Source organism: Panthera tigris, chromosome A2 (assembly GCF_018350195.1).
Source record: "Panthera tigris isolate Pti1 chromosome A2, P.tigris_Pti1_mat1.1, whole genome shotgun sequence".
In the NCBI taxonomy this organism is placed as follows: domain Eukaryota; kingdom Metazoa; phylum Chordata; class Mammalia; order Carnivora; family Felidae; genus Panthera; species Panthera tigris.
The window spans coordinates 143895212-143920692 of record NC_056661.1 but is presented as its reverse complement, the minus strand read 5'-3'; the positions used below and the strand labels follow the sequence as shown (position 1 = coordinate 143920692).

The 25481-nt window shown below is 37.4% G+C and overlaps 1 protein-coding gene across 4 annotated transcripts in view; it reads left to right on the top strand.

Moving 5' to 3' along the window:
- The window catches only part of TNPO3 (transportin 3), a 78028-nt gene that overhangs the window by 41377 nt on the left and 11170 nt on the right, over positions 1-25481 (top strand). For all 4 annotated transcript variants that reach the window (XM_007078070.3, XM_007078071.2, XM_042971898.1 and 1 more), the window contains 13 exons: positions 156-302; positions 2457-2564; positions 4299-4390; positions 6324-6463; positions 9925-10116; positions 12564-12655; positions 13375-13451; positions 15158-15218; positions 16030-16170; positions 19079-19195; positions 20302-20396; positions 21958-22114; positions 23111-23278. In XM_007078070.3, the coding sequence (XP_007078132.1) occupies positions 156-302; positions 2457-2564; positions 4299-4390; positions 6324-6463; positions 9925-10116; positions 12564-12655; positions 13375-13451; positions 15158-15218; positions 16030-16170; positions 19079-19195; positions 20302-20396; positions 21958-22114; positions 23111-23278 (1587 nt within the window). The remainder of the gene's footprint in view (positions 1-155; positions 303-2456; positions 2565-4298; positions 4391-6323; positions 6464-9924; positions 10117-12563; positions 12656-13374; positions 13452-15157; positions 15219-16029; positions 16171-19078; positions 19196-20301; positions 20397-21957; positions 22115-23110; positions 23279-25481) is intronic.

Sequence of the window (25481 nt, the reverse complement as noted above, 5' to 3'; positions counted from 1 at the left end):
ATAAATCTGCTAGAGAAAACAGGTGCCTTCTTAACTTTACTCATAATATTTTAAAGTATATATTCTTTCCTGTAAGGCTCTGGTAATAAAATTGTCTTCATATTCCATTCCTTTTCTGATTCAAATAAATCTTTTCTTTTTCTCTAATTTGACAGGTAGTAGAAATTTCCTTTAACTTTTGGTACCGACTTGGGGAACATTTGTACAAAACTAATGATGAAGTTATTCATGGAATCTTCAAAGCTTACATTCAGAGGCTGCTCCATGCCTTGGCTCGACACTGCCAGCTAGAACCAGACCATGTAAGTTTCCTTCTCCACTTCTTCAAATCTTAATTTCCTACACTTTTCAGTGCTAATTTGAAAATGAACTGAAAAAAGGAATCCACAGGTTTTCTATCACTCTGTAGCTTACACTGAAGGAATCAATACCAGTATAATGAAGAGTAGAAGGCTTATATAGAAAGAAATCAATTCTGCTGAGCCAGGAATCCTTCTCCTGGGAATTTACCTTAAATAATTTTAAAGAAAAAAAAAAATGGCTATTTTATGTACAAAGCATTATCTGTAAAATAAAAAAACGGTGAACTCATGTACAACAATATAAGAAGAGTTACGTAAATTATGATGCAGCCACTTGATGGACAATTAGCAACAGTTAAATGTAGTGACTTCTGAAGTAGTAGGAGTTGGTTTGCTAAATGAAAAAAATCAGAATGTAAAACTTTATATGCTGTATTTTTAATAGTATAATAGTATAGTGTATAATGTTTAATAGTGTAATAGTATAATTAAATAGTATAATGGTTGGTTTAAAACTAACACAAAAGTAAAGTATTGGAGGAGGTGGAGAGTTATATATGATTTCCCTCCCCCCCCCACAAAATACACATTTTTCTTTATACTGATTTTATAACTTAAAATATAGGAATAATCTACTTGCCTAGAAGAATATATACTAGAAATACTATAAAATAGTCCATTGGAAAACTCTTTAACCCCCTTCTTGCTTAGTTTATTCAAATCTTACAGCATTTATTTCATCCTTTTGGTTGGTTGGTTAGTTGGTTTAATTCCTGTCCCTTAACCTAGGACTTGGAGAGGTTTTTTTCCATTGCTTACAATTAAATCTGACATGAAAACTGTAACTGTCTTTGTTCTCTTTATTTTAGTGTTAACATTGTTGTTTGAGTCATGGTATTTTCCATCTCCAAGAATCTTCATGATGATGTAGTCTGGTGGTTTTCAATCTTTTTTTCTTTAGTGTTCTTTTGTTTTTTTGGTTTTTTTTTTAATGTTTATTTCTGAGACAGAGAAAAAGAGACAGAATGCGAGCGGGGTGGGGCAGAGAGAGAGGGAGACACAATCCAAACCAGGCTCCAGGCTCTGAGCTGTCAGCACAGAACCTGACGAGGGACTCGAACTCACGAACTGCAAGATCATGACCTGAGCCACAGTTGGACGCCCAACTTACTGAGCCACCCAGGCACCATTCTGTAGTTTTTTAATTGAGGAATCTTATCTTCAACTACATTATCTTAAAGCAAGGAGGTTGGACTCGATCAGCAATTCTCAATAGTACTAAGGTTTTTTTTCCAGATAGTCATGGATAAAGATTCTTATACATGCCCTTAACCATCTCACAATTGGAAGCATGAAATAAAAATGATCTATTTTTTAATGAAAAATTTCAAATGTTTGGCAAAGATGAAAATTTTACAGTGAATATCTATACCTATTATCTAAATTCTACCATTAATATTTTACTATACTGTATCTATCTACAGTATAGTATCTGTCTACCTACATAAAATTCTTCTTAAAGTCTAATTCAGTTTTGCATCTAGTTGTGATAATGATTTTTGTGAATCTTTTTTTTTTTAATTATTATTATTTGAAAGAGACAGTACACGCGAGCTGGGGAGAAGGGCAGAGGGTGAAAGAAAGAATCTTGAGCAGAGTCCATGCTCAGCCTGGAGCCCATTGTGGGGCTTGATCCCATGACCCTGGGATTATGACCTGAGCCAAAATCAAGTGAGACACTTAACTGACTGAGCCACCCAGGCACCCTGATTTTGGTAAATTTTGAACCATGAAGTTTCAGAGGCTTCTTCAGTACTAAACTTCTAGATAAACTTAAAAGCTCTTAAAGTAGATCACTTCCCACTCTGACCACTCCAAATTTTTCCAACAACAGAGCAAGGTATGACTTGGAAATGGGGAGCAAAAAAGGGAGAACAGTTTCTCATAGTAAAGGTAAAAGATAGGTTGTATTGACTTGACATACCTAAAAGTTTAGGACACCCTGTATAGTAAAATACCCTCTGATTTAGGCAACTTATCTCTTGTTCATTGGTACTGAACTGCTGAATGGCTTTTTCTTTATTCTCGATTTTCTAGAGGTCAGTGAAAGCCTTAGTGAATTTAAAACAAATGTTATCTGACTTGAAATTTCAGGAGGGAGTTCCTGAGGAAACTGATGATTTTGGAGAGTTTCGTATGAGGGTGTCAGACCTGGTGAAAGACTTGATTTTCTTGATTGGGTCTATGGAGTGTTTTGCTCAGGTAAGTCCATTTGGAGATGCTTAGCAGTTTTACTGATCACTTTAGGTGTGTTCACTTCTGTGTCTTCTGTAAATGTTCCACCTTTTTCTTCGGTTTTAATGGCTGAATGGGACAGTAGATATGCAGGTGCCTAGCACACTGCCTGGCATATAGTAGCTTTATTTAGTATCTTACAAGCAAATTGCAGACTATGGATGTTTCAGTTACGGTTTTTATTCTTGGTAATGAAAGCTGTTCCACTTGTCCAGTTGGAATGGAAAATCATAGATGAACCTTAAAGCCCCAAGTATTTATAGGGAACTTGGACCTAGCCAGGAAAAGTAGGCAAGTTTTTCTGCTTTAATAATTATGTACCAACTCCTGGCAACTCTTTTAGTTATTTGGCTTTTCCTTTGTCCACACTGACGGTTGGATTCCTGTGCAGTTTCATCCCAGAGGTGACTATACTAGAGTAGAAGATTCATAGTCCTGTGATTTTTCCTGACAATCAGTAACATTTTCCCTCATGAGGTTGCAGTCATCACCATTCCACATCACTTAACATTAGCATAATTTCAGGTGGTTTTCATATTACTGGATCATGCTCTAAGCTCTAAAATACAAGTTTTGATGCTTTGTCAGCAATACTGAACTAACCCTTATTTTATTTTATTATTTTTGGTAACCCAGCCATTTTGTGTATTTGGGGCATAATCTGATTTAGAAAGTGTTAATAAAATTAAAATTATTTTCTTTATATTAAGCAAAGTGTGTTTATTGATCTAATTACAAAGGGTTGGAGATTCTTAGAAAGCAGATTCGATGAGATCACCAGATCACAGGCAGATGACCTGTGTTCAATTTCAACTCTATTCTCATTGGCAATGTGGCTTTGAGCAAGTTACTTGTTCTTCAGACCTCAGTTTACAAATTTACATAAGTTAACAATGTTATCCAAGATATTTTCTGTGGAGCACCAGTCGTAAATGATGTTTTTTGGTAAAAACAAAAACACCCCACAAACAAAACACCAAACTATCTTCAATTAAATTTAGGAAATGACTGAAGCAGTCTATGAAAGGCTTTGTGAAATCCTACAACAAGAGAATTCTTTAATTTTCTTACTTAGCAGTGTTTGTTATTTGACTATAGGAATCCTATTTAGAATAACACCCAGTCACATTCCACAGATGGATATGCCCTGGGAAATTTCTGGACTAGAACATCTCTGAGTGTTCTGCTTGGTCTCCTTTTTCTTCCCCTTGCTTGGATATAGGATTGTGATAGATACTTCTAAATAGCTGCTTTTTTTGGAATTTAATCTGTACTGCCAGTTTTGATGCAGACAAGTATTTAAAACGATAGAAATGTAAAATCAATACATACATAAAAAATTCACATTGTATTTCAGTTTTATAAGTGTATATATGTATTTATCAGCTATGATCAGGAAAAGACACTTAAGTATTATGTTTTGCTTTTCCATAATATTCATTCTGTGGGCGCAGATGATAACCTTGATATACTCTTGGGGATCTAACTGGGTTTATTTTAGATATTAAAATAACATTTACTTATAGTCAGTGAAGATGTGAAAAAAGAAAATAATATTCTCCCCTGGCTCTGAGAGATAATTAGATTTAGAAACAAGGGGCTAGATTTATTTTAACTAACAGGATTTTTTTGTTTTGTTTGTTTTGGAATTCTATTCTGTTTTCCTTTTAATGGATCCATAATCCACCTCTTCTTCTCTAGTTATATTCTACTCTGAAAGAAGGCAACCCACCCTGGGAGGTGACAGAAGCGGTTCTCTTTATCATGGCTGCTATAGCAAAGAGTGTTGATCCGTGAGTGTCTAATAAGTCTTTTGCTGGGAACTCTAAATATCAAAGGAAGGAAAATTACCATTTTTTTCTTATATGGTATATATTTGGAAATTCTCTTAGAACTTCTTCTATAATGCTGCCTAGTCTTCTGACTTCCAGAGTCTATTCTAGAGTAGCATGCATTGCTGATATCCATGTTTTAACCACATTTCCTAGAGTTAAAATTGTTTTGTTTTTGATGCTAGGAAGAGAATGTTGATTTATCTTTCCAACCGAGGCTCCCTTGTGAAAGTTGGTACAATCAAAAATTTGTTAGGCTGTTAAATTGTTGGTACTTGATTAAAAGCAGTTGAATAGGCACTAATTGGCTCTCATCTGATTTTGCGACCTTCAGTAAGTTATTCTCACAAATATTTCATTATATTCTCCTTTTTGTCTGCCTTAGAGAATCATTTGCGAGTTTCAGAGAGGCAAGACATAGACACTGTTTCACCTTAAAAGAGGAGCAAAATCTAAGGGGCAGTTATTTTGCTATTGCCACTGGAAATGTTTAAGTTAATTAGAATTTGATTCCTAATTGATAAGCATAGAAATTCTATTTATGATTTTAACATGAATTCCTAAAAGCAGAATTTACTTTGTGCTCTGAGTTTATAAATTGAGGCTGATATCTATCAAGTTTTCTTGTATTGTGATCAGATACCTGCAGTTGAGCTCTCTATCCAAAGCCTTGGTTGGCATGTATTTATGAAAAGTATAGTGCTTCTTTATTAGCTGCTTTTCAGGGCTTAGTCAATGAAATCTTACATTGTTTCTAACCCAGTAAATATTCAAGGAGATAGAGTAGGTTTGTTTTTCTCTATCAAGAAGTTCTGGTCCTGAATTGTATACCGCTATTTGCTCTTAAACTCCTTTTGGTATCTTTGGGAACCTTCGGTGATAGTCTGATATTAAAATCACTAATATTCTAACTGATATGTGTTGATGTGAAAAAGGATGGGTAGAGAGTCTCAAAAATTAGCTTAGTGCCCCCAGGAAACAATAAGGCATAAACGAGAGAAGATTTTACATTGTTTTTTATTTTACCACCTTTCAAGTGAACTGCCTGGTTACAGTTTTTTAGTGTATATAAAGGATTCAATAGACTTAGTTTATCAGCAGGGAGTGCTTTTGCTCTAATCCAGGACATTATTTGGATTTTAAACATCTTTCATTTCTGGATCGTATCCTACCATTTTGAAGGCATCCTCCACTCTGTAAAGAATTTCAGCCAGTATTCTTGGGGAGTGGAAAAAAGAAAAGGAAAGGGAAAAAATAAATTCATGGAGCTGTGGAGAGTATTTGGTTAATTTCCCTCATGTTCCACGTCAGGGCACCTTTACCTCTTCCTGCAGCTTGTATTCTTGTTCCTTTAGATAGTGAGCTGGCTCATCCATACTTCTCTGTTCTTAAAGTCTTCAGTATCCAGTTATAAGAAATCTTTTGGAGAATAACCAATAGCAAGTGGTCTGTGAGAATTATTCATTCATTAATTTAGCCATTCAGCAATATTTATTGAGTGCCCACTATGTGCCAGGCACTGTTCTAGGAACTGCAGATAGAGGAATAAATAAAATGGATTCTTTAAAAGAAGACATTCATCCACAGTAAATGCCTGCTTCTCCAATTTAAAGAGCCTTATTTGATAGCAGGATGTGTCTTTAGACACTTTACTGTCATTTAGAAGATTAAGGAGCAGAATGCTTCTCTTTAAACAATGATATCTTCCATTTCTGTCTTTTCGCTTTTTTCGAGGACTCAAATAAACTTTCATACCAGCTGTTAAGCACTTTTATCCAAATGGTTGTTTTAGAAAAAAGCCCTTTAGCAATGATTCGTCTCATTGCAGCCTGTTAACAGGCCAGAACCTAACCTCTGAAATCAGTAACTGTGAATACTTGCCTTTTGTACTCAGGGAGAACAATCCAACACTTGTTGAGGTCCTAGAAGGAGTTGTCCGTCTTCCAGAGACTGTACATACAGCTGTGCGATACACCAGCATTGAATTGGTTGGAGAGATGAGCGAAGTGGTTGATCGAAATCCTCAGTTTCTTGGTATGTGTGAACTCACCCCTCTGTAGCTGCTGTGTCTGATTTTTCTGATTTTGTTCTTCCTCTTTTGCTCTCGTTCTTTTTCTGTTTTTATGGGTAGGCAGAATGTTTCTAGACATTGAGAGTAATGATATGAGTTATTGTTTAGTTTGACACAACATTTATACTCTGATCAGACCTTGGAAAAATCATCTTTGAAAGATAAGATCTCTATATAGGGAAACAGTTTGCTTCTAGAATTGAAAGTAAAAGTAGAAATCATTTCTTTTATCCCTCTCATTTTCTAGATAACAATCCAAAGAGACTATCCAGAGTAGTATATATTAAGCCCCCTTGATGTTCAAGAGTGATATATTCTGAGAATTTTAAGAACCCCCAACCAAACTTGTGAATATCATTAATTATATCATTAAGTTTGATATATTTCCTATACTTATCTTAATCACCACCTTTTTGGGTTTTTAAAATTCCAGTATAGTTAACATAGTAGTAGTGTTAACATTAGTTTCAGGTGTACAATACAGTGATTCAATAATTCTATGCATTACTTAGTGCTTATCAAGATAAGTATACTCTTAATCCCCATCAGCAATTTCACCCATCTCCTCCACCCACCCCACTTCTGGTAACCATCAGTTTGTTCTTTATAGTTTAGAGTCTGTTTTTTGGTTTGTCTCTTTATTCCTTTGTTTTGTTTCTTAAATTGTACATGAGTGAAATCATGCAGTACTTCTCCTTCTCTGGCTTATTTCACTTAGCATTATACTCCCTGGATCTATCCATGTTGCTGTAAATGGCAAGATTTTATTTCTTTTCTTTTTTTTTTTTTTTTTGGCTGAGTAATATTCCATTGTATGTATATGTATACACCCCCCCCCCCCCCGCTACACACACACACACATCTACTTTATCCATTCATCTACCGATGGACACTTGGGATATCTCTATAATTTGGCTCTTGTAAATAATGCTGCATTAAACATAGGAGGGTGCATATATCTTTTTGAATTAGTGTTTTCGTATTCTTTGAGTAAATACTCAGTAGTGGAATTAGTGGATTATATGTTTATTACCACTTTTCAGCTTGATTTTGTTTTACATATCTTTTTTTTGTTTGAAACTCTTGCTTAAAAAATGATGTATGTTTGGGGCGCCTGGGTGGGTCATTTGGTTAAGCAGCTGACTTCCGCTCAGGTCATATCTCACAGCTTGTGAGTTCAGGCCCCGCATCTCTGCTGTCAGCACAGAGCGCACTTTGGATCCTCTGTCTCACCTGCTCTCTGCCCCTCCCCTGCTTGTGCTCACTCTCAAAAATAAACAAACATTAAAAAAAAAGTGATGTATATTTCTTTTTTTCTTGTTTCTGTATACAGAGCCTAGATATCCTCACATTATAGCTGAGATACTTTCAACATACCATTTAAAAATCTTTTCAAAATACCTGTTTCCTAGATTTCTTCACTTCCATTATTTGGCTTTCTTTTCTGAATGATTTTCCCACAGGAAACAGAGTAGGTTTGTTTTTTTTTTTTTTTTTGTTTAAGAGTTATCATTCAGGGGTTCCTGAGTGGCTCAGTTGGTTAAGCAGCCACCTTCATTTGGCTCAGGTCATGATCTCGCAGTTCGTGGGTTTAAGCCCCTCGTAGGTCGCTGTGCTGACATTGGGGCCTTGAGCCTGCTTTGGGTTCTGTCTCCTTTCTCTGCCTCTCCCCTGTTCACACACTCTCTCTCAAAAATAAACATTAAAATTAAAAAAAAAAAAGCTTTATCATTCAGTACCACTTTGCAGTGTTGGATTCAAATGTGTGCTTCAGCAGTAAGACAAATCCTGAAGCAGTTTGACAATAAGACAGATGTTCGTACTTACTTTGCAATAGTCAAAACAATAAATATTCCATTTGAGAATCACAGAAGTCTATAATATTATGGTTTGCCTATACTAGGTTCTACATTTTACTTCTTCTCATTTTTAGGCTTAAAAAGCCTTCTTTAAAAAAAATTTTTTTTTAGTGTTTATTTTTGAGAGAGAGAGAGACAAAGACAGAGACAGCATGAGCAGGGGAGGGGCAGAGAAAGAGGGAGACACAGAATCCGAAGCAGGCTCCAGGCTCTGAGCTGTCAACACAGAGCCTGATGTGGGGCTAGAACTCCCGAACTGTGAGATCATGACCTGAGCCAAAGTTGGATGCTTAACCAACTGAGCCACCCAGGTGCCCCAAAAAGGCTTCTTCTGTGGAGAGGGCCAGGGTTTCATCCTGGTTGGTACATTATATTGGTTATTAGACTGGAAATGGAAATAACTTTTTAGTGCGCTTGAAGACATTATTTACTCCTTTTATGGTTTGGTGTGAGGTTATTCTAAAGTACTCATGAAGTACTCTTTAATCATATGTGATTTTTCCGTAGAAAATCACTCTGATTTTTATAAAGTAAGGTAAAAAATAAATAAAATTTGTTTTGTAGAAATTCATTTTCATAATCCGTTTCTTTGGTATACTTCCATTGTTTAAAAGATAAAACATAATTTTCCAGAAGCAGTAAAGCACCATTTGCATGTTTTTAAGGCCTTTTGTAACTATAAAGAAGCAAGTATAAAAGTGTCCACTTTAGATAACTGCCATTGTCCTAATTAACGTAGGCTGTTTTTACATAATGACTTATCTCTGAGTATAAATAATGGTAACTCTCTGAACTTTATATTCTTTCTTACATTACCTTATTCTTGATACTTGGATGATGATATCCACTAGTGGTTTTCAGACTGTTTTGTGTGAAGGCTTAGCCATGAAGAAAGAAATAGAAGGTGAATAGAGAGGACCCAGGGCTTCCTGACACTAAGTCCGCAAAATCAAGCTCCATTTGTGTGTGTGTGTGTTTTAATGTTTATTTATCTATTTTGAGAGAGCGAGAGCACACAAGAGGGAGAGGGCCAGAGTGGTGGGGAAGAGAGCAAGAGAATCCCAAGCAGGACCTGCACTGTCAGCCCAGAGCCTGATGCAGGGCTTGAACCCATGAACCATGAGATCATGACCCAAGCGTGAATCAAGAGTCAGAGGCTTTAACTGACTGAGCCACCCAGGCACCCCCACATTTCATTTTTTAAAATGGTTCTTTTGTGGGGCATCTGAGTGGCTCAGTTGGTTAGGCATCCTCCTTTGACTCGGCTCATGATCTCGCATTCGTGAGGTTAAGCCCCGCATGGGGTTCTGCACTGATAGCTCAAGGAGCCTGGATTCTTCTTCAGATTCTCTGTCTCCCTCTCTTTGCTGCTCCGTCGCTCACACTGTGTCTGTCCCTCTTCCCCTCCTTGTCCCTCTCCCTCAAAAACAAACATTAAAGTTTTTTTAATGGTTCTTTTGCTTTTTAAAAAAATGGAGGGGGGATATAAACCTCTGTTCTAAGAAACTAGAAGTTTTCGTTGAGTTTCACATACCTAATCTTTACTTTGTGGCTTCTCTCCTTAGACCCTGTTTTGGGCTATTTGATGAAGGGCTTGTGTGAAAAGCCTCTGGCTTCTGCTGCAGCCAAAGCCATTCATAACATTTGCTCTGTCTGCCGAGACCACATGGCTCAGCACTTTAATGGACTCCTGGAGATTGCCCGTTCCCTTGATTCCTTCATGTTGTCTCCGGAAGCTGCTGTGGGCTTGCTAAAAGGTATTTACTTCAGATGTTAACCAGTAACATCTCTAAGCCACTTCTGGGGGTTATCTTACATTAATCACATCCCAGTTTTTCAGTTGCAACATACTTACTGATGGAGAAGGTGACCTTTCCACTCAGGGGAGGGTGTTGATTGTATACACATGCGTTCATCTCTTAGAATGTTTTAAGGCTATATAACTAATTAAAACTGCTTACAGTGTGTAGAGCACAGACCTAGATTTTGGGCAGAGACGACACATTCCAACTAAACATAGTTCGTTTTTGAGTTGGGGGGAGAATAAAAAGGGAGACCAAATAGCATTGCCATACCAAAGAGGTAGGTGGAAATTTAAAGGTAGTGTGTGTGGATCAGTCCTGTAGTAGAAACTTGGTCTTTTAGCAGTATGATCCAGTATGGATCAGCTTTACACTCAGTGATAGCCTATCCAGAGGCAAGCAGCCGAAGTGGTGATAAAGTTGAGTAAGAAGAACCGGAGATATTAAAGGCTAGGAACACAGACAGAAGAGACTTTACGCATGATGGCTATTTTTAAATATTTGAAAGATTACCTTATAAAAGAGGGGACAGATTTATTTTATGAGTAGTAGTCAGTTGTTGATATTTACTGGCTCTTAGAAAGAAAATGCTTTCTAACTAAACTCTAAAAGCAGATTGGGGTGCCCTGTGAGGTAATAAAATCCTTACAGCTGGTAGTTAGAGGGGATTGAGGATATATCAAATAAAGGATTGGGTAACATAACCTGTGCAGCATCATTTAAGCTTCTGTGAGTAGCAAACAAGTTAGTCTTGGCTAGATTGGATGACCTGTGTGTGAACTAACTGTTCGTTCTTATACCTGACGAAGTTCCTTCTGGTGTATTTGCATTTTCCAAGACATTTTCTTTTTGTAGCATGGGTTTTTGTCATTTCCCTTCATAGCATAGATAATAAGGCATTAAATCGGAGTCAAATATCCTTATTTCTTATGACCTACTGCTAGTGGTTATTGTTGCCATCTTGTAATTTTCTAGTGAAATTGAACCTTGATGCCGAAGTGATGTCTAACTGTAGTAGGATGTGGCATCTCAGTTATCTTTATCTTCTAGATAAAGAAAACTTTGTAGTAACATTCTTTTCTGTAGGAATGAATTAAAAGGAAAAGTCATATTTAAGTTAGATTTCTCCCCCTTTCAGTTTTAAATAAGTCTAACTCATGTATGGCTTATAGACTACCGGAAGAAATCATTTAGTTTTTTAATTCACATTTGAAGACATATGGATTGATTACTGTTCTTTTTTGTTGTTGTTTGTTTGTTTGTTCTGTTTTGTGACTGTTCTGTTGAATGCAGTTTTGGGAGATGAGAAAAATCATAGTCAAGGGATTTTCTTTTCTTTTTTTTTTTTTTATACCTTGAGAGAACCTAGGCTAATATGTAATCATTTGGTTTTGGGGGATATGCTTAAGCATTTGGTGGGGAGTATGACAAGAGGAAGGCTGAGTGAGAAGGGTCTGGGCCTTCTAATTTAACCTAGCTACTTTTTTTTTTTTAACCTATTTTATTGGAATTTCAAGTTAAGATTTTATTTAATAAAAAAAGTGATTTTTCAATGATTTGGAAAATGAAAGAAAGGCACACTTAACTTACTCTTTGGTTCAAAGCACTAATTTTACAGATAAAGAAACTAGGCCCAGAGATAATACCTCACCTAGCTCATAGATTCTGTTAGGTATAACTAGAATCGGATCTCTAATTTCAGCCCTTTTTACAAAAAAAAAAAAAAAAAAAAAAAAAAATGTCTTGTCTGTACTTGTAAAAAAATAAATAAAGGTTCTCCTTTACCTCCTAAATCAGAATCTCTGGGAAGTTTGAGAGCCATTGTACCATGCCGTATAAAAATAGCTTTGGCATCGTTTTGTTTCTTTTTTTTTTTTTAATTTTTTTTAATGTTTATTTCTGAGAGAGAGACAGAGCATGAGTGGGGGAGGGGCAGAGAGAGAGGGAGATACAGAATCAGAAGTAGGCTCCAGGCTCTGAGCTTCAGCACAGACCGGATGCAGGGCTCAAACTCACGAGCTTCGAGATCATGACCTGAGCCGAAGTCAGACGTTCAACCGACTGAGCCACCCAGGTGTCCCTGGCATTGGTTTTGTAAAGGAGGTTTTTAAAGTATATGAAGAATTGGAAGGGGAGATGTATTTAAACGTCTTTAAGTCCATAGGCTACTGAGGAGAAATAATATTAACTTCAGTTGTAAATGTTAGTGTGAAAGTCACTTAGTCGTCTAAGCTAAATAAAGAAAAATCAGCCCTAAATAACAAAATACTGGACCTGAAAAAAAGTGATGATCTTTTTAAAAGAATGAAACCAGCCAGCCTCTTCTGTTAGCCAATGATGTAGACCAGTGAGTTACCTCAGTTTCAGCTTTTATTTTATTTGTATTTTTCTTTGTCTTGCAGGGACAGCACTTGTTCTAGCCAGATTACCTTTGGATAAGATTACTGAATGCCTTAGTGAACTTTGTTCTGTTCAGGTTATGGCATTGAAAAAGGTGAGCCCAATTAAATGAGGGGTTTTATACCTATATATCATGATTACAGGTTAGAAAGGAAAAGACAAAATTATATATTTACAGGTATTCTTCTGTCTACCTAGATAAGTCAAGAGCAATGAACTAAAACGTTCTTAAAATTAGTAAATCTATAAAAGGAGCTGCATAAGTGGGATAAGTATTCTAAAGTCAGTAGATTTCCACTATCAGTAGTACCATTTAGGAGATACAACAGGGAAAACACCAATTTGGCACCCAAAACCGTAACCTACAATGTTCCGTTAAAGAATATCATAAAGATGTCTGCTCTTACCAAGTTACATTTATATTTACAGCAAAATAATAGGAGAACTTGACATAGTGATTCTAAAGTTTATCTCTAATAATATGCTGGTAGAAGTATTTAAGAAATTTTGGGAAAGAAGAATAAGAAGCAACTTGCCTTATCTCTTAATATATGTTATGAAGCCATAATAATTTAAAAGTTATAATAGAAAGTGAAATTAAAATAGATTAAATAATGTCATATATAAACTATAGTATATATAATATCTTAATGGTTATAAAAGTTTGCACCATTTGAGTAACTATCAGGAATCTCTTCTAGGGAAATAAGCAGAGATTGAGAAGGAGGTTTATGTCTAAAGGTGTATGTTACAGTGTTTGCTGTAGGTTTGTATGTGTTAGAACAGAGTGTTAATGTCTTTCTGTCTCTTCAGCTGTTGTCTCAGGAGCCCAGCAATGGCATATCCTCAGATCCCACTGTGTTCTTAGATCGCCTTGCAGTAATATTTAGGTAAGAAGGGAGACTGGATGCCTGCCTTAGGTTAAAAGCTCAAATAAGATGATTATGTACTGAAGAAAGCAAGTGTTTTTTTCCTAAACTTCCAGGTACATCTGACAATCTTCTGTTAGAGGACCGATAAGCCCCATTACCTGAAACTTTGGTGCAAAGATAAATTCTAAGAATTAGTTTTTGGTAGACCTCTGTCAAAAGACCTGTAAAATGTAATTAGATCAGTCATTATCCAACTTTAACATGCATCACAGTCACCTTCAGGGCTCAGCTTATCAAAACAGATTGCTGGGTCCCATCTCCAGAGTGTCTGGTTCAATTGGATTTGGGGTAGGACCCAAGAATTGACAGCTGTTGCTGCTGCTTGCCATTTGTAGGATCACGCTTTCAGAACTATTGCTATAGATTGTAGGGGTGCAAAAAAATATTGATCAGGTGAAATTAATCCTTCTTTGAAGTCAAGAGGAGCCTAATGATTAAAAAGGCATTTGAGTAACAATGTTCAAAGAGTGATCCTTATTGAGTTACATAATTTGTGAGACCCACAAATACAATTGGAATATAAGAGTACTTGTGTAAAAAGCCTATGTGGAGTAAGTTAAAACTGAGGTGTTTTAGCTTTTTCTTGTCAGCTGGTGTTTTTAATTTGGTACAGTGCTTTTCTTGTATAATTATGATAGCCCTGTTAACATGACATTCTGAAAGCCTATTAACAATAGTCCTTATTTCATAATAAGTGGAAGAAAATCTGCAATAGATGGAAATCCCCCAATTTAAAGAAAATGAGATTTTTGTTAAGTTGCTGTTGAGCTCATTTAAATTAAAGAATTTCCTTTGAAGAGGTTGGTAATCATACAGGGTTTTTTGTTTTTGTTTTTTCCTGCTTTCTTTCAAATTAGTGGATTCTAGAACTAGGCAAATAATTGGATTTGACATATTGTGGGTGGGCTCATATTCTATGTCATTGGGTTCAGACTAGAACCATGAGAAACATCTTTGGTAAATTAGGATTCCTAAAGCTTTTGCCTTTTAATGCTGGGAATGGAGCAGTACTTGGTTTCTCATAGTGGATTTAGATAGTCTGTGGGTTTTTTGTTTTGTTTTTTTGTTTTTTAAGTTTATTATTTTGAGAGAGACAGAGACAGTATGAGTGGGGAAGTGGGGAGAGAGAGAGAGAGAGAGAGAGAGAGAGGGAGAGAGAGAGAGAATCCCAAGCAGGCTCCACGCTGCCAGTGCAAGCCCACTGTGGGGCTCGAACCTATGAAACCGTGAGGTCATGACCTGAGCCGAAACCAAGAGTCAGACAGACGCTTAACCCACTGACCCACCCAGGCCCCTGTAGACAGTCTGGTTTTTAATTAATACTTTCAATTAATTTGGAAGAGCCTATATATTCTGATTTTTAAAGGGAAAAAATGGAAAAGATAATTGTAGTGCCCCACAACCCGTTTAAGCTAGAGTTGGATTGAGTGTGCATATTCTAATGGAAGTAGCTTAAACGTGGCAAAGGAAGGGGAGGAGGTTGGTTTGAACTCTGTGCTCATGTTTGAATGGAGTAGAAAGGAAAGGTATTGAGTCATACATAATTTAATTATTTGGCATTCTTTTTATGGTGACAATGTGACTAAGTAAGCTAGCAGGCTTTGGGGCTGTGGAATTTCAGTTACATTGCTCTTTAACTATTTTGGTTTGTTACCTTTCCCCAGACACACCAATCCTATTGTGGAAAATGGACAAACTCATCCGTGCCAAAAAGTCATACAGGAAGTAAGTGCTTAACAGATGCCTGTGCAACAAGGCTTTCTTCCTTTTTCTTTACAAGGCTGTGGGTAACTAAAGTGAGACGGTACTGTCTTCTGGGTTCATAGGAAGATCCAATTTGTTGATACAGTTTAAATTTCAATCAACAGAAGAATAGAACTATTCAAATATTTTTTACTTTAGATTTGATAAGAAAACAGACTGTGGGGTAATGAACCGAAAACCCAAAGAAGTAGAGAGAGATTACGTGAATCTCAGAGTTGCTAGGAGGCCTGATTAATACTAGCAGAAATTTTTTTGACAAAGCCATTTCTTCCTCATGGCTTCTGTTTCCCCAATATAAACGCACTTCTTTTTTCACTGAGGGTGATATGAAGATCAAAAGGCATGTTTTGAGAAGTGCTATTCAGACTTCGGGGGGGAAACACCAAGTATCCTTAAATATTCACCAGTATCACATAATGCTATTTCATTAGCTCCAGTCCTTCTGTTCAAAATATTCTAAGTTGGAGCTATAATCTTTAACCATCTCTTTCTCTATAGCTCGTACTAATCCTTTTCATCCTAAATCAGAAAGTCCAAAGTTCAGGAAAATTTATCTTTTAGTGAAGTTAGACATGCTCCTCTTCCTGTTCTAAAGAGTCGCTGTGCTTCTCTCAAGAAGTGGTTGTGTTTTGGTGATGGATACTGTATTGAACTTTTTCTGTAAAGAAAGCTTTTTCCAAATTATTTGAAAACCAAATCAGATGTTATCAACTTGGGAGCATTTTTTTCAGCTCTTAGTTCATTGTTTTCTTTCTTGTGCTCTTTGACTCAGATATGGCCAGTTTTATCTGAGACTCTAAATAAACACCGGGCTGACAATCGGATTGTAGAGCGTTGTTGCAGGTGCCTCCGCTTTGCTGTTCGCTGTGTAGGCAAAGGATCTGCAGCCCTACTGCAGCCACTAGTTACACAGGTAAATTCTCCCGAAGCGGGAAAGTGTAACGTGTACAGGATTTGACATAGAAGTCTTTAGTACAAAAACTCTGCTGATGAAATGAAACACTTTTGTACGTATTAAATACAAACTCAGAAATATTTGAAAGCAGTAAGTAGTGCCCATGGTAAGTATGGTGCCTCTGAGGGAAGCAGCCTGTCATCTATTCTGTGTAGTGATAGTTTAAATAGTAACACGTTTCCGTGTGAAATTAGGAAAAGAGAATGACTTTTTAAAAAAATTGTTTAATGTTTATTTTTGAGAGAGAAGAGAGAGAGAGCGCGCATGAGTGGAGGAGGGGCAGAGAGAGACACACACACACACACACACACACACACAGGATCTGAAGCAGGCTCCAGACTCTGAGCTGACAGCACAGAGCCCGATGCGGGACTCGAGTCCACTAACTGCGAGGTCATGATCTGAGCTAAAGTCGGATGCTTAATGGACTGAGCCACCCAGGCGCCCCAGGAAAAGAGAATGACTTTAATGCTCAGCTCTTCTGTAGCAGTGCTAGGCATTTTTATACTAAATTTTTTTTTTTCTAAGATAGAGACAGAGCACAGGCTGGGGAGGGGCAGAGAGAGAGGGAGACACAGAATCCAAAGCAGGCTCCAGGCTCTGAGTTGTCAGCACAGAGCCCAATGCAGGGCTCGAACTCACAAACCACAAGATCATGACCTGAGCTGAAGTCAGACGCTTAACTGACTGAGCCGCCCAGGCACCCCACTAGTTTTCTTTTTAAAAATGGGTCCTGTTGGGGCACCTGGGTGGCTCAGTTGGTTGTGCATCTGACTCTTGGTTTTGTCTCAGATCATGATCCCAGGGGTCAAGCCCCACTTTGGGCTCTGCATTGAGCATGGAGTCTGCTTAAGATTCTCTCTCTCCCTCTGCCCCTCTCCCCGACTCGTGCTCTCTCATGCGCGTGCGCTCTCTCAAAGGAAAATATGTGTCCTGTCAAAATTTGCTGTCTCTTGGCCCAAAGAGATTTTTTTTTAATCTCAACCACAGTTGGTCACATAAGTCTGTTATTTGTCAAAAAATAAGTTTGACTCTTATTTTTTTAATGTTTGTTCATTCGTTTGTTTTGGGGGGGGGGGCAGAGAGATAGAGGGAGAGCGAGAATCCCAAGCAGACTCCATGCTTCAGCATAGAGCCCAACACGGGGTTTGATCCCACAAACCGCGAGATCATGATTTGAGTCAAAATCCGGAGTCACATACTTAACCGACTGAGCCACCCATATGCCCCAAGTTTGACTCTTTTAATCACCAAGATTGATAGGTAATTGCAATGGTGTGACTCACTGTATGAGGTTCTCCAAGATCATATTCACATCAAGAACTACTCTGTATGAGATGCCTATAGCTAGTGACTTAGATCACTAAGTAATTTGTGTTGATGTTAACCTTACAGCAGAGCCAGGACTGGATTGAGGCAAGTGAGGTGCCATGGGTACAAAATTAAAAGAGGCAAGGCAGAGTGTCAACCTTGCATTTGCAGTAAGTGCCTATCAGTTGACATAGGCATAACCCTGCCTCCTTTATGTTGCAGATTTGAGTAAAGTTTACATTTACTATATCCTGATGATGCCATATGTTTGCACTGCATATGTTTCCACCTTTGGTTAAGTGTCCCCTTTAGTGTAATACATTCTGGGTCAAAGATAACTTGATTTAATGGCCCTTTGCTGTTAGAGGATACCCTCGTGACTTGGATTTTTTTTTTTTTTTTAATTCCTGCTAATTAAGTATGTGACCAGCCTAATAGAGGAGCACCTTGTATAGGAAGTATGTTCTAAAGTCAGTACATGTGGGGGAAAAAAAGTATTTTTTTAAATCCAAAATTCACAGGGTAGCAAACTAGAACCAGTGGGCCTGCCACGTATTTTTATAAATACAGTTTTACAAAGAAGAGGTAACCATGCTTATTCATTTAAGTATTCTCTATTGGCCAGTTTTGTGCTACTGTGGCGCAGTTGCGTAGACAGACTTGTAAAGCCAGCAAAGTCTAAAATTTTTACTATCTGGCCCTTGAAGAAAAAGTTTGTCAGCAACTGACGTAAATCATTCATTAAGCAGTAGAGCATACAGTTGAGTACCCAGTACCAAACAGATTCATAGCTCCCATCACCTGCCCATTCCATTCCATGGTACATGCTAGTAAGAGTCAGTTACTTTGTCTTTCAGCCCCCACCCCATTCATTGAGTTGAATTTATATAATAAAATCAATACGTGTGTTGTGATGGCATTTTAAACATATGAATGTACAGATGCCTCTTAATTTTTGGAGGAGAGTAGGGTACAAATCCTAAACAAATCATTTAATTTAAATATGTATATTGTATTAACATTTTTATTTTCTTGAGATCCAGGTATCTTGGTTGGGAATACTGTTTTACTTTAAATAGAGGGGTTTAGGAGAAACTCAAAATTTAAACAGTGCCTTCAGAGTCTCCTTCAGGATGTTTGGTATTTTTAGCCCTCCTATGGCTATATGTGCCTTTTTTTTTTTTTTTTTTCCTTAAGAGTTCATCTTCAAGGCAAAAGGAACAACCTTTAGGTGTTGGGATTTATGCTACGGGTTTGCAAATAGCTTGGATGATAGCATCCTAATGGCTTCCAGCTTGATGTATTATACAACCCTCTTACAACATTGTTTTGGGAAGATAAAAGGTAAAAGGCTTGATAGGACTCTAAAGAGAGTACTTGAAAATTATTGAAGAATTGAGCCTTGTGTTTTAGGAAATGTTGCCAACAAGCTTTACTATATTGTCTTAAAGAGAAGAAACCACTCTGTGTCTGAATGTCTTCCTCCAGACACTTTCCTAAGTTGATACTTTTTTTGGGGTACAAGAATTGAATTAACTGGTTTCTCTCTTGGCAGATGGTGAATGTGTACCACGTACATCAGCATTCTTGTTTCCTGTACCTTGGCAGTATCCTTGTGGATGAATACGGCATGGAAGAGGGCTGTCGGCAGGGACTACTAGACATGCTCCAGGTCTGTTTTCCCTGGGCAGTATCTTGGAGCGTCTATAGGCTTAGCAGTGTGTTCTTCACCATCTCTTGAATTCTCTTCCTTCTCTATGTCTCTCCTCCAGTCATGTTGATTTCCTAATAACAGGAAGGTAGAAACTTTTTTTTTTTAATGTTTATTTTTGAGAGAGGGAGGGGCAGAGAGAGAGGGAGGGAGACACAGAATCCAAAGAAGGCTTCAGGCTCTGAGCTGTCAGCACAGAGCCCTTCTTGGGGCTTGAACTCCATAGCTGTGAGATCATGACCTGAGCCGAAGTCAGACGCTTAACCAGTTGAGCCACCCAGGTGCCCTGGGAGGTAGAAACTTTTTAGTTGTTCTCTGGACAGACATGGCTTAGGAGAATGAGAGAAGAGATTGACCGTATGAATGTAAAGATCATTACAGCTATTACGGCCTAACTTATTTATACTCTCTAGAGATACGGTCTTTTGAGAGGTAGAGAAAGGAACAAATGGATGTAAAACAAAGGATCTCTAAGCTCAAGCATAATTCTGTTTTTAATTTCTTGCCTGGAAAAATCAGTGAACTAGCTCACTTAGCAGGGATGGTTTTAGAGTAAATAGCAAGCATTGGAAAAGGCTCCTGATATATTGGTTTTTTTCCCCTTCTCGTCATAGGGAAGAAAATATATAAGGGAGTTAAATTATGATGCTCTTTCCCAAGATGTCTTTCCTTTGAACTGACATTTCATTGTTATTATTATTATTATTATTATTATTATTATTATTAAAATTTATAAAAATCTCCTTAGTGGGCTAGACCACGTCTAATACATAAGCAGTCTTTACTTTGAGAAAATTCTAAAATTTTGAGAGGACATCTATCCAGTTTCATCAACTAAAATCTATACCCTTAACCCTTTCTGAAATGTGGACTTCATATATAAAAACTGTATCAACTGAGAAAGATTTCTGTCTTCCTTTTCTTGAACTGATTTTCATCCGTCTTTTTCTTTTCCTATCCGTTCTTCCTCCCTTTGTTCCTTTTGTGTATATTGTGATATTTAACAAGTCTGGATGCTGTTGCATTTATATACACATGTTTATTCTAAAATCACTGTTCTCTTTTAGGCACTGTGCATCCCCACCTTTCAGCTGCTAGAACAGCAGAATGGGCTCCAGAATCACCCTGACACCGTGGATGACCTGTTCAGGCTGGCCACCAGGTCAGTCCTTCTGAAGAGCAACCCTTTCTTTTATTGCTCATCCCCATCACTGCTTCGTCTTGTCACATAACGCTTGACTGTTTGCTTCTCTATAAAATGAGGTCAGTGGAGTAGAGGTAGGTTAGTGATTCATAGCCCAAAGTTAAGTTGTGAGCTGGAATATCCCTGTAAGTGAGGAAGAGGAGCTGGATGGGAGCAGGAGAAAGCAGCTGGGTTTCTGTCACAAAGGAGGGAACATGCACAAGACAATAAAACCAGCTTTGTAAAAACATTTGAATAGAAAATCTCCAGAATCCCCTGTGGTTTTAACTTTTTATGATGCTGTGATATCATGCTTCACTTCACATTTTCCTTGAGGAAGCTTGGCATCCTTTAGATATCATATCTCAGAGTGAAAAAATTTTTAGGATTTTAAGGTGCCTTAGAAGTTCACTTTGCAGTTCTGCCCCCAGCCTTCCACCCCCATTATTGCTTAAATTCCTTTTACCGATAACACTGATGATATTATTCCCAACACTGAAGGAATATTATTACTTATTTAGTCCCTGGACAAAAGAATTGAAAACAAATCAGTTAGTGAACATAAAAGCATTTTTTAATTAATTTTTTTGAGTTTGTTTATTTACTTTGAGAGAGACTGAGGGAGAATCCCAAGCAGGCTCCACAGAGTCAGCACAGAGCCTGACTTGGGACTTGAACTCACAAAACTGTGAGATCATGACCTGAGCTGAAATCAAGAGTCAGATGCTGAACCAACTGAGCCACCCAGGCACCCTGAACATAAAATCATTTAAAAATTATTCAAACTAAATTGTTATATGTAATTATACAAGTAGTGTATGTTTTATCATTTATAAATGCAAAGTAGTATCGACTCTTTCATCTCAGGATTAAATATCAAACACTTTCTTTGGTAAGTTTTTGGACAAGTTAGAAACACCTTTGTTGTTGATATGAGAGAACTGTTGGGTGAGCTCTCCAGTGTCTGTTTTCCCAGTGTGTCTTCCTTGAAAAACTAATCCCCAGAGATGCTCTTTACACAAATGCTTACCTGGTGAAATAAATTTAGAATATATAGTATCTTTTTCATGGAGATTCTCCATGTATGTTAAAGGATCTGAAAAGTCTTACGGGAAATTGAGTGGAAAGTTTAGGGAGTTCCTATGTACCCACTGCACCTCTCCACCACGCCCCCAACCTCCACAGTCTTCCTCACTGTCAGCATCCCCACTAGTGTGGTCTGTTTGTTGGAATTGATAAATCCTGTATTGGCACATCATTATCACCCAAAGTCCATAATTTACTTTAGGATTCATTCTTGATGGTGTACCTTGTATGGGTTTGGACAAATGTATAATGGCATGTATCCACCATTATAATATCACATGGAATAGTTTAATACCCTCATTCCCGGTGCTCCACCTGTTCAGCCCTCCCTCACCCTGTACCCCTAGCAACCACTGACCTTTTTTACTGTCTCTGTCTATAATTTTGCCATTTAGTCTGGCTGCTTTTAGAGTCTAATCCTGTCACTTATACCTGGCCTGTCTTTCCAACCCAGGTTTATTCAGCGTAGTCCTGTTACCTTGCTGAGGAGCCAAGTAGTCATCCCTATCTTGCAGTGGGCCATTGCCTCTACTACCCTGGACCACCGGGATGCCAACTGTAGTGTCATGAGGTTCCTACGAGACCTCATCCATACAGGGGTTGCCAATGATGTAAGTAGAAACATTGTACCTTTCTACTTTGCAGCTCATCATCTTTTCATAGCTCTTCCTTATTCCTTAGAGAATTTCCAGATTCTCCTTTTTGACCTGTATTTGATCTGTACATACCATTCACTAACCAAAACATCAACTATTTATAGCCTCTACTAAGTGCTGTAAGCTGTATAAAGCAGTATAAAAATATTTCTCGTCCCATGTCATTCAGTGTTTAGCTGAAAAGATAAATAGATATAAACATTTAAATAACAGTAGGAAGGTAGTATTTGATTGCCAAATGAGTGATAAAAGTCATGATTGCTATGAGATCAGAGGAGGGAAAGCTTTTTGGTCAGAAGTAGGTTGGGAAGTGGGTTAATTTCTGGACAAAGAGGGACCTCAATGGGGCCATTAGATATAGGTAGAATTTGGATGGATTGGAGAGGGGAAGATAGTCTTAACTGGGGCATAAATCATAATCAGAGAAAGTCAGGATAGTTCTAAGTATGTTAGGCAATTAAGAGACCTGTTTGGCTGGAGTAGTAAAATGGTTCACAAAATTTTCAAAGTTAGATTTGGGTAAATGTGGAATAGAATTGAAGGTAACAGCAGTGGAGAAATAGCCACTATTTGAATGGGCTACTTATTTAAGAAACTAGAAATGAAAAGCAGTTTATAAAAAGTTATTTTTTTCTGAGATACTAGAAATATATATACACACACATATATATATACGTATATATATACGCGTATATATACGTATATATATACGTGTATATATACGTGTATATATACGTATATATATGTATATATATACGTATATATATACGTGTGTGTATATATATATATGTGTGTATATATATATACATATATATATTCAAAGACTATAGGAAGGAAGAAAATAAGTTTTTGAATCCAGCTATTAAGTATACACTTTCTTCTCCAGGAAAGAGGAGTTACTAGGTGGAAAGTTGAAATTAGAACATATCTTTTGCTCTTACTTCCTTATAGCATGAAGAAGACTTTGAATTACGGAAAGAACTGATTGGACAGGTGATGAACCAGCTTGGACAGCAACTTGTCAGCCAGCTGCTCCACACATGCTGCTTTTGTCTCCCTCCCTATACCCTACCGGATGTGGCTGAAGTGCTTTGGGAGATCATGCAGGTTGACAGGCCGGTAAGCTTGTTTTCATGAAGAACCCATTCTCACAGTTCTAAACTTTGGTTTCGGGAGGCTGACTATAACTTTGAAACCAGCCCTGTTGTATATCCATGGGGCTTAACCTAGGCATATTACTAAGTTTATTAGATGAAGGGGCCTATGGAAGGCCAATAGTTCATTATTAGGTTTTTGAAAGTATGTTTGTGTCACTGTCATAGGGTTTATATTCCCCGAAGTGAATACTAAGCTTTGAATTCAGCTATGTGGCTGATGACTGAGAAATTTGTTCACTTGTGAGATGCCCATATATCAGTTATACAGTGTTACAGGTTATTCGAGAAGTGTTAATTCACTTCAAGCTCCTTAGATAGCACTGTATGAGTTTCCTTGGTAAATCTAGCCAAAGCTTTTGGGGATATAGAAATATAAAATTAGCTCACAATGTACACTTGGATTTGTTTCTTCTTTGGATTAATTTGCATCTTGTTTCAGTTCTTGCACCAGCTCATTTATCACCTGAGCACAGAATGTTTTTTTAGGCTATCCAGTAATGTCCAAGTAATTTCAGTATGGGCCACATGATCATAAATCGGGGTTATGTGCACTGCATGAAAGTTTTGAGCATAGTGGTAAAGTATATATATACCCTGTACACTAGGATATGTAATCTTTAATATTAATATAAAAGCAGTTCAGAAAAGTGCATAGTTGGTTCTAGTTAAAGTGAGCTAGCTGTCTTCCAGAACCACAGAAAATTCCAGATATACAAGTTTATTGTAACCTTTAAGTCTGTTACATCTCAATGTTGTCTCCTACTTTGTATCATTGATGGCAGTTGTTAGCCTCAGTTTCAGCAATTTCACAAAACAAAGTATACTTTTACTGTTAGAATCTCATGTCCCTGAAGGGCGCCTGGGTGGCTCAGTTGGTTAATGGTCCAACTTCGGCTCAGGTCATGATGTTGCAATTCATGAGTTTGAGCCCCCACATCGGGCTCTGTGCTGACAGCTCAGAGCCTGGAACCTGCTTCAGATTCTGTGTCTCCCTCCCTCTCTCTGCCCCTCCCCCACTCGCATTCTCTCTTTCAAAAGTAAACACTAAAAACATTATTTTAACTTAAAAAAATCTCTATCACTGAGCTGAAAGTTCTGCCTTCAATTTATGTGTTCATCTCCAAAGTTCAGCGATTAATGTATATTGCCTTAGCATTTGCTTTACTTGATCTTTGGCTCAATCAAACAAAAGACAGTCATATATAGGGCAGATGCTTAATAAATTTTTAACATTTTCTTTATATTTATACTTCAGAAATAGCCACTTGAACTTTAATTCCTATATATCAAACTCTGAGACTTCTATGTGACTTTGGTTCCATCAGATACCTCTGCAGTTCTTCCATGGGAACTTGCTTCAGGAATAAAATAGTGTCTACAGTTCCTGTTGCTGGTTGTTCAGTATGTTCTGTTTCAATCTTATACAGCAATATTTTTGTATTTTTCTGAAGAAAGTACTCAGTGGGCCCCTCAAGACCAACAAGTTTAATTCCAGAAGTCATTGACATGAGAAAAAAAATTTGCATGCTCTTTTCACTTTTTTACAAATATACTTGGTTCCCAACTAACAAAACTTGTTTTGTAAATTTAACTTTATAAAAACATTCTTGATTTCTAAACATGTGGTTAAGTGCTAACAGAAGAAGAAAATTAGAACAGCAAGGTTAAGCAGGAACAAAAACCAGATAGCCATAGGCTCTTAAGAGTTTACTGTATAGATACCCACAGAATGTGTGTCAAGAAATTTAAAGTGATTGTTTTATATAAATATCAACCTGAAACGGAGTTTTTGTAAAGGAACTCTTACATAAATTTGGGTTGCCTGTACCCCAACAACTGATTAAAATTCTAATGATGTAAACCCAAAGAAAATTTACATTCTTTTTCTTTTTATTTATTTTTGAGAGAGAGAGAGAGAGAGAAAACGAGTGGTGGGGAGGGGAAAGAGTTTCAAGCAGGCCGCACGCTCAGCAGAGCCCAGCATGGAGTTCCATCTCACAGCTGCAAGATTACCACCTGAACCAATATCAAGTCAGACGCTCAACTGACTGAGCCACCTAAGCACCCGAAAATTTGCATTCTTGAGCACTTTCATAGTCATACCGTTTCCAAAATTCACACAAATTCTTCAGTAGAAGATGGCATATCATCTTTGCTTGTGACTT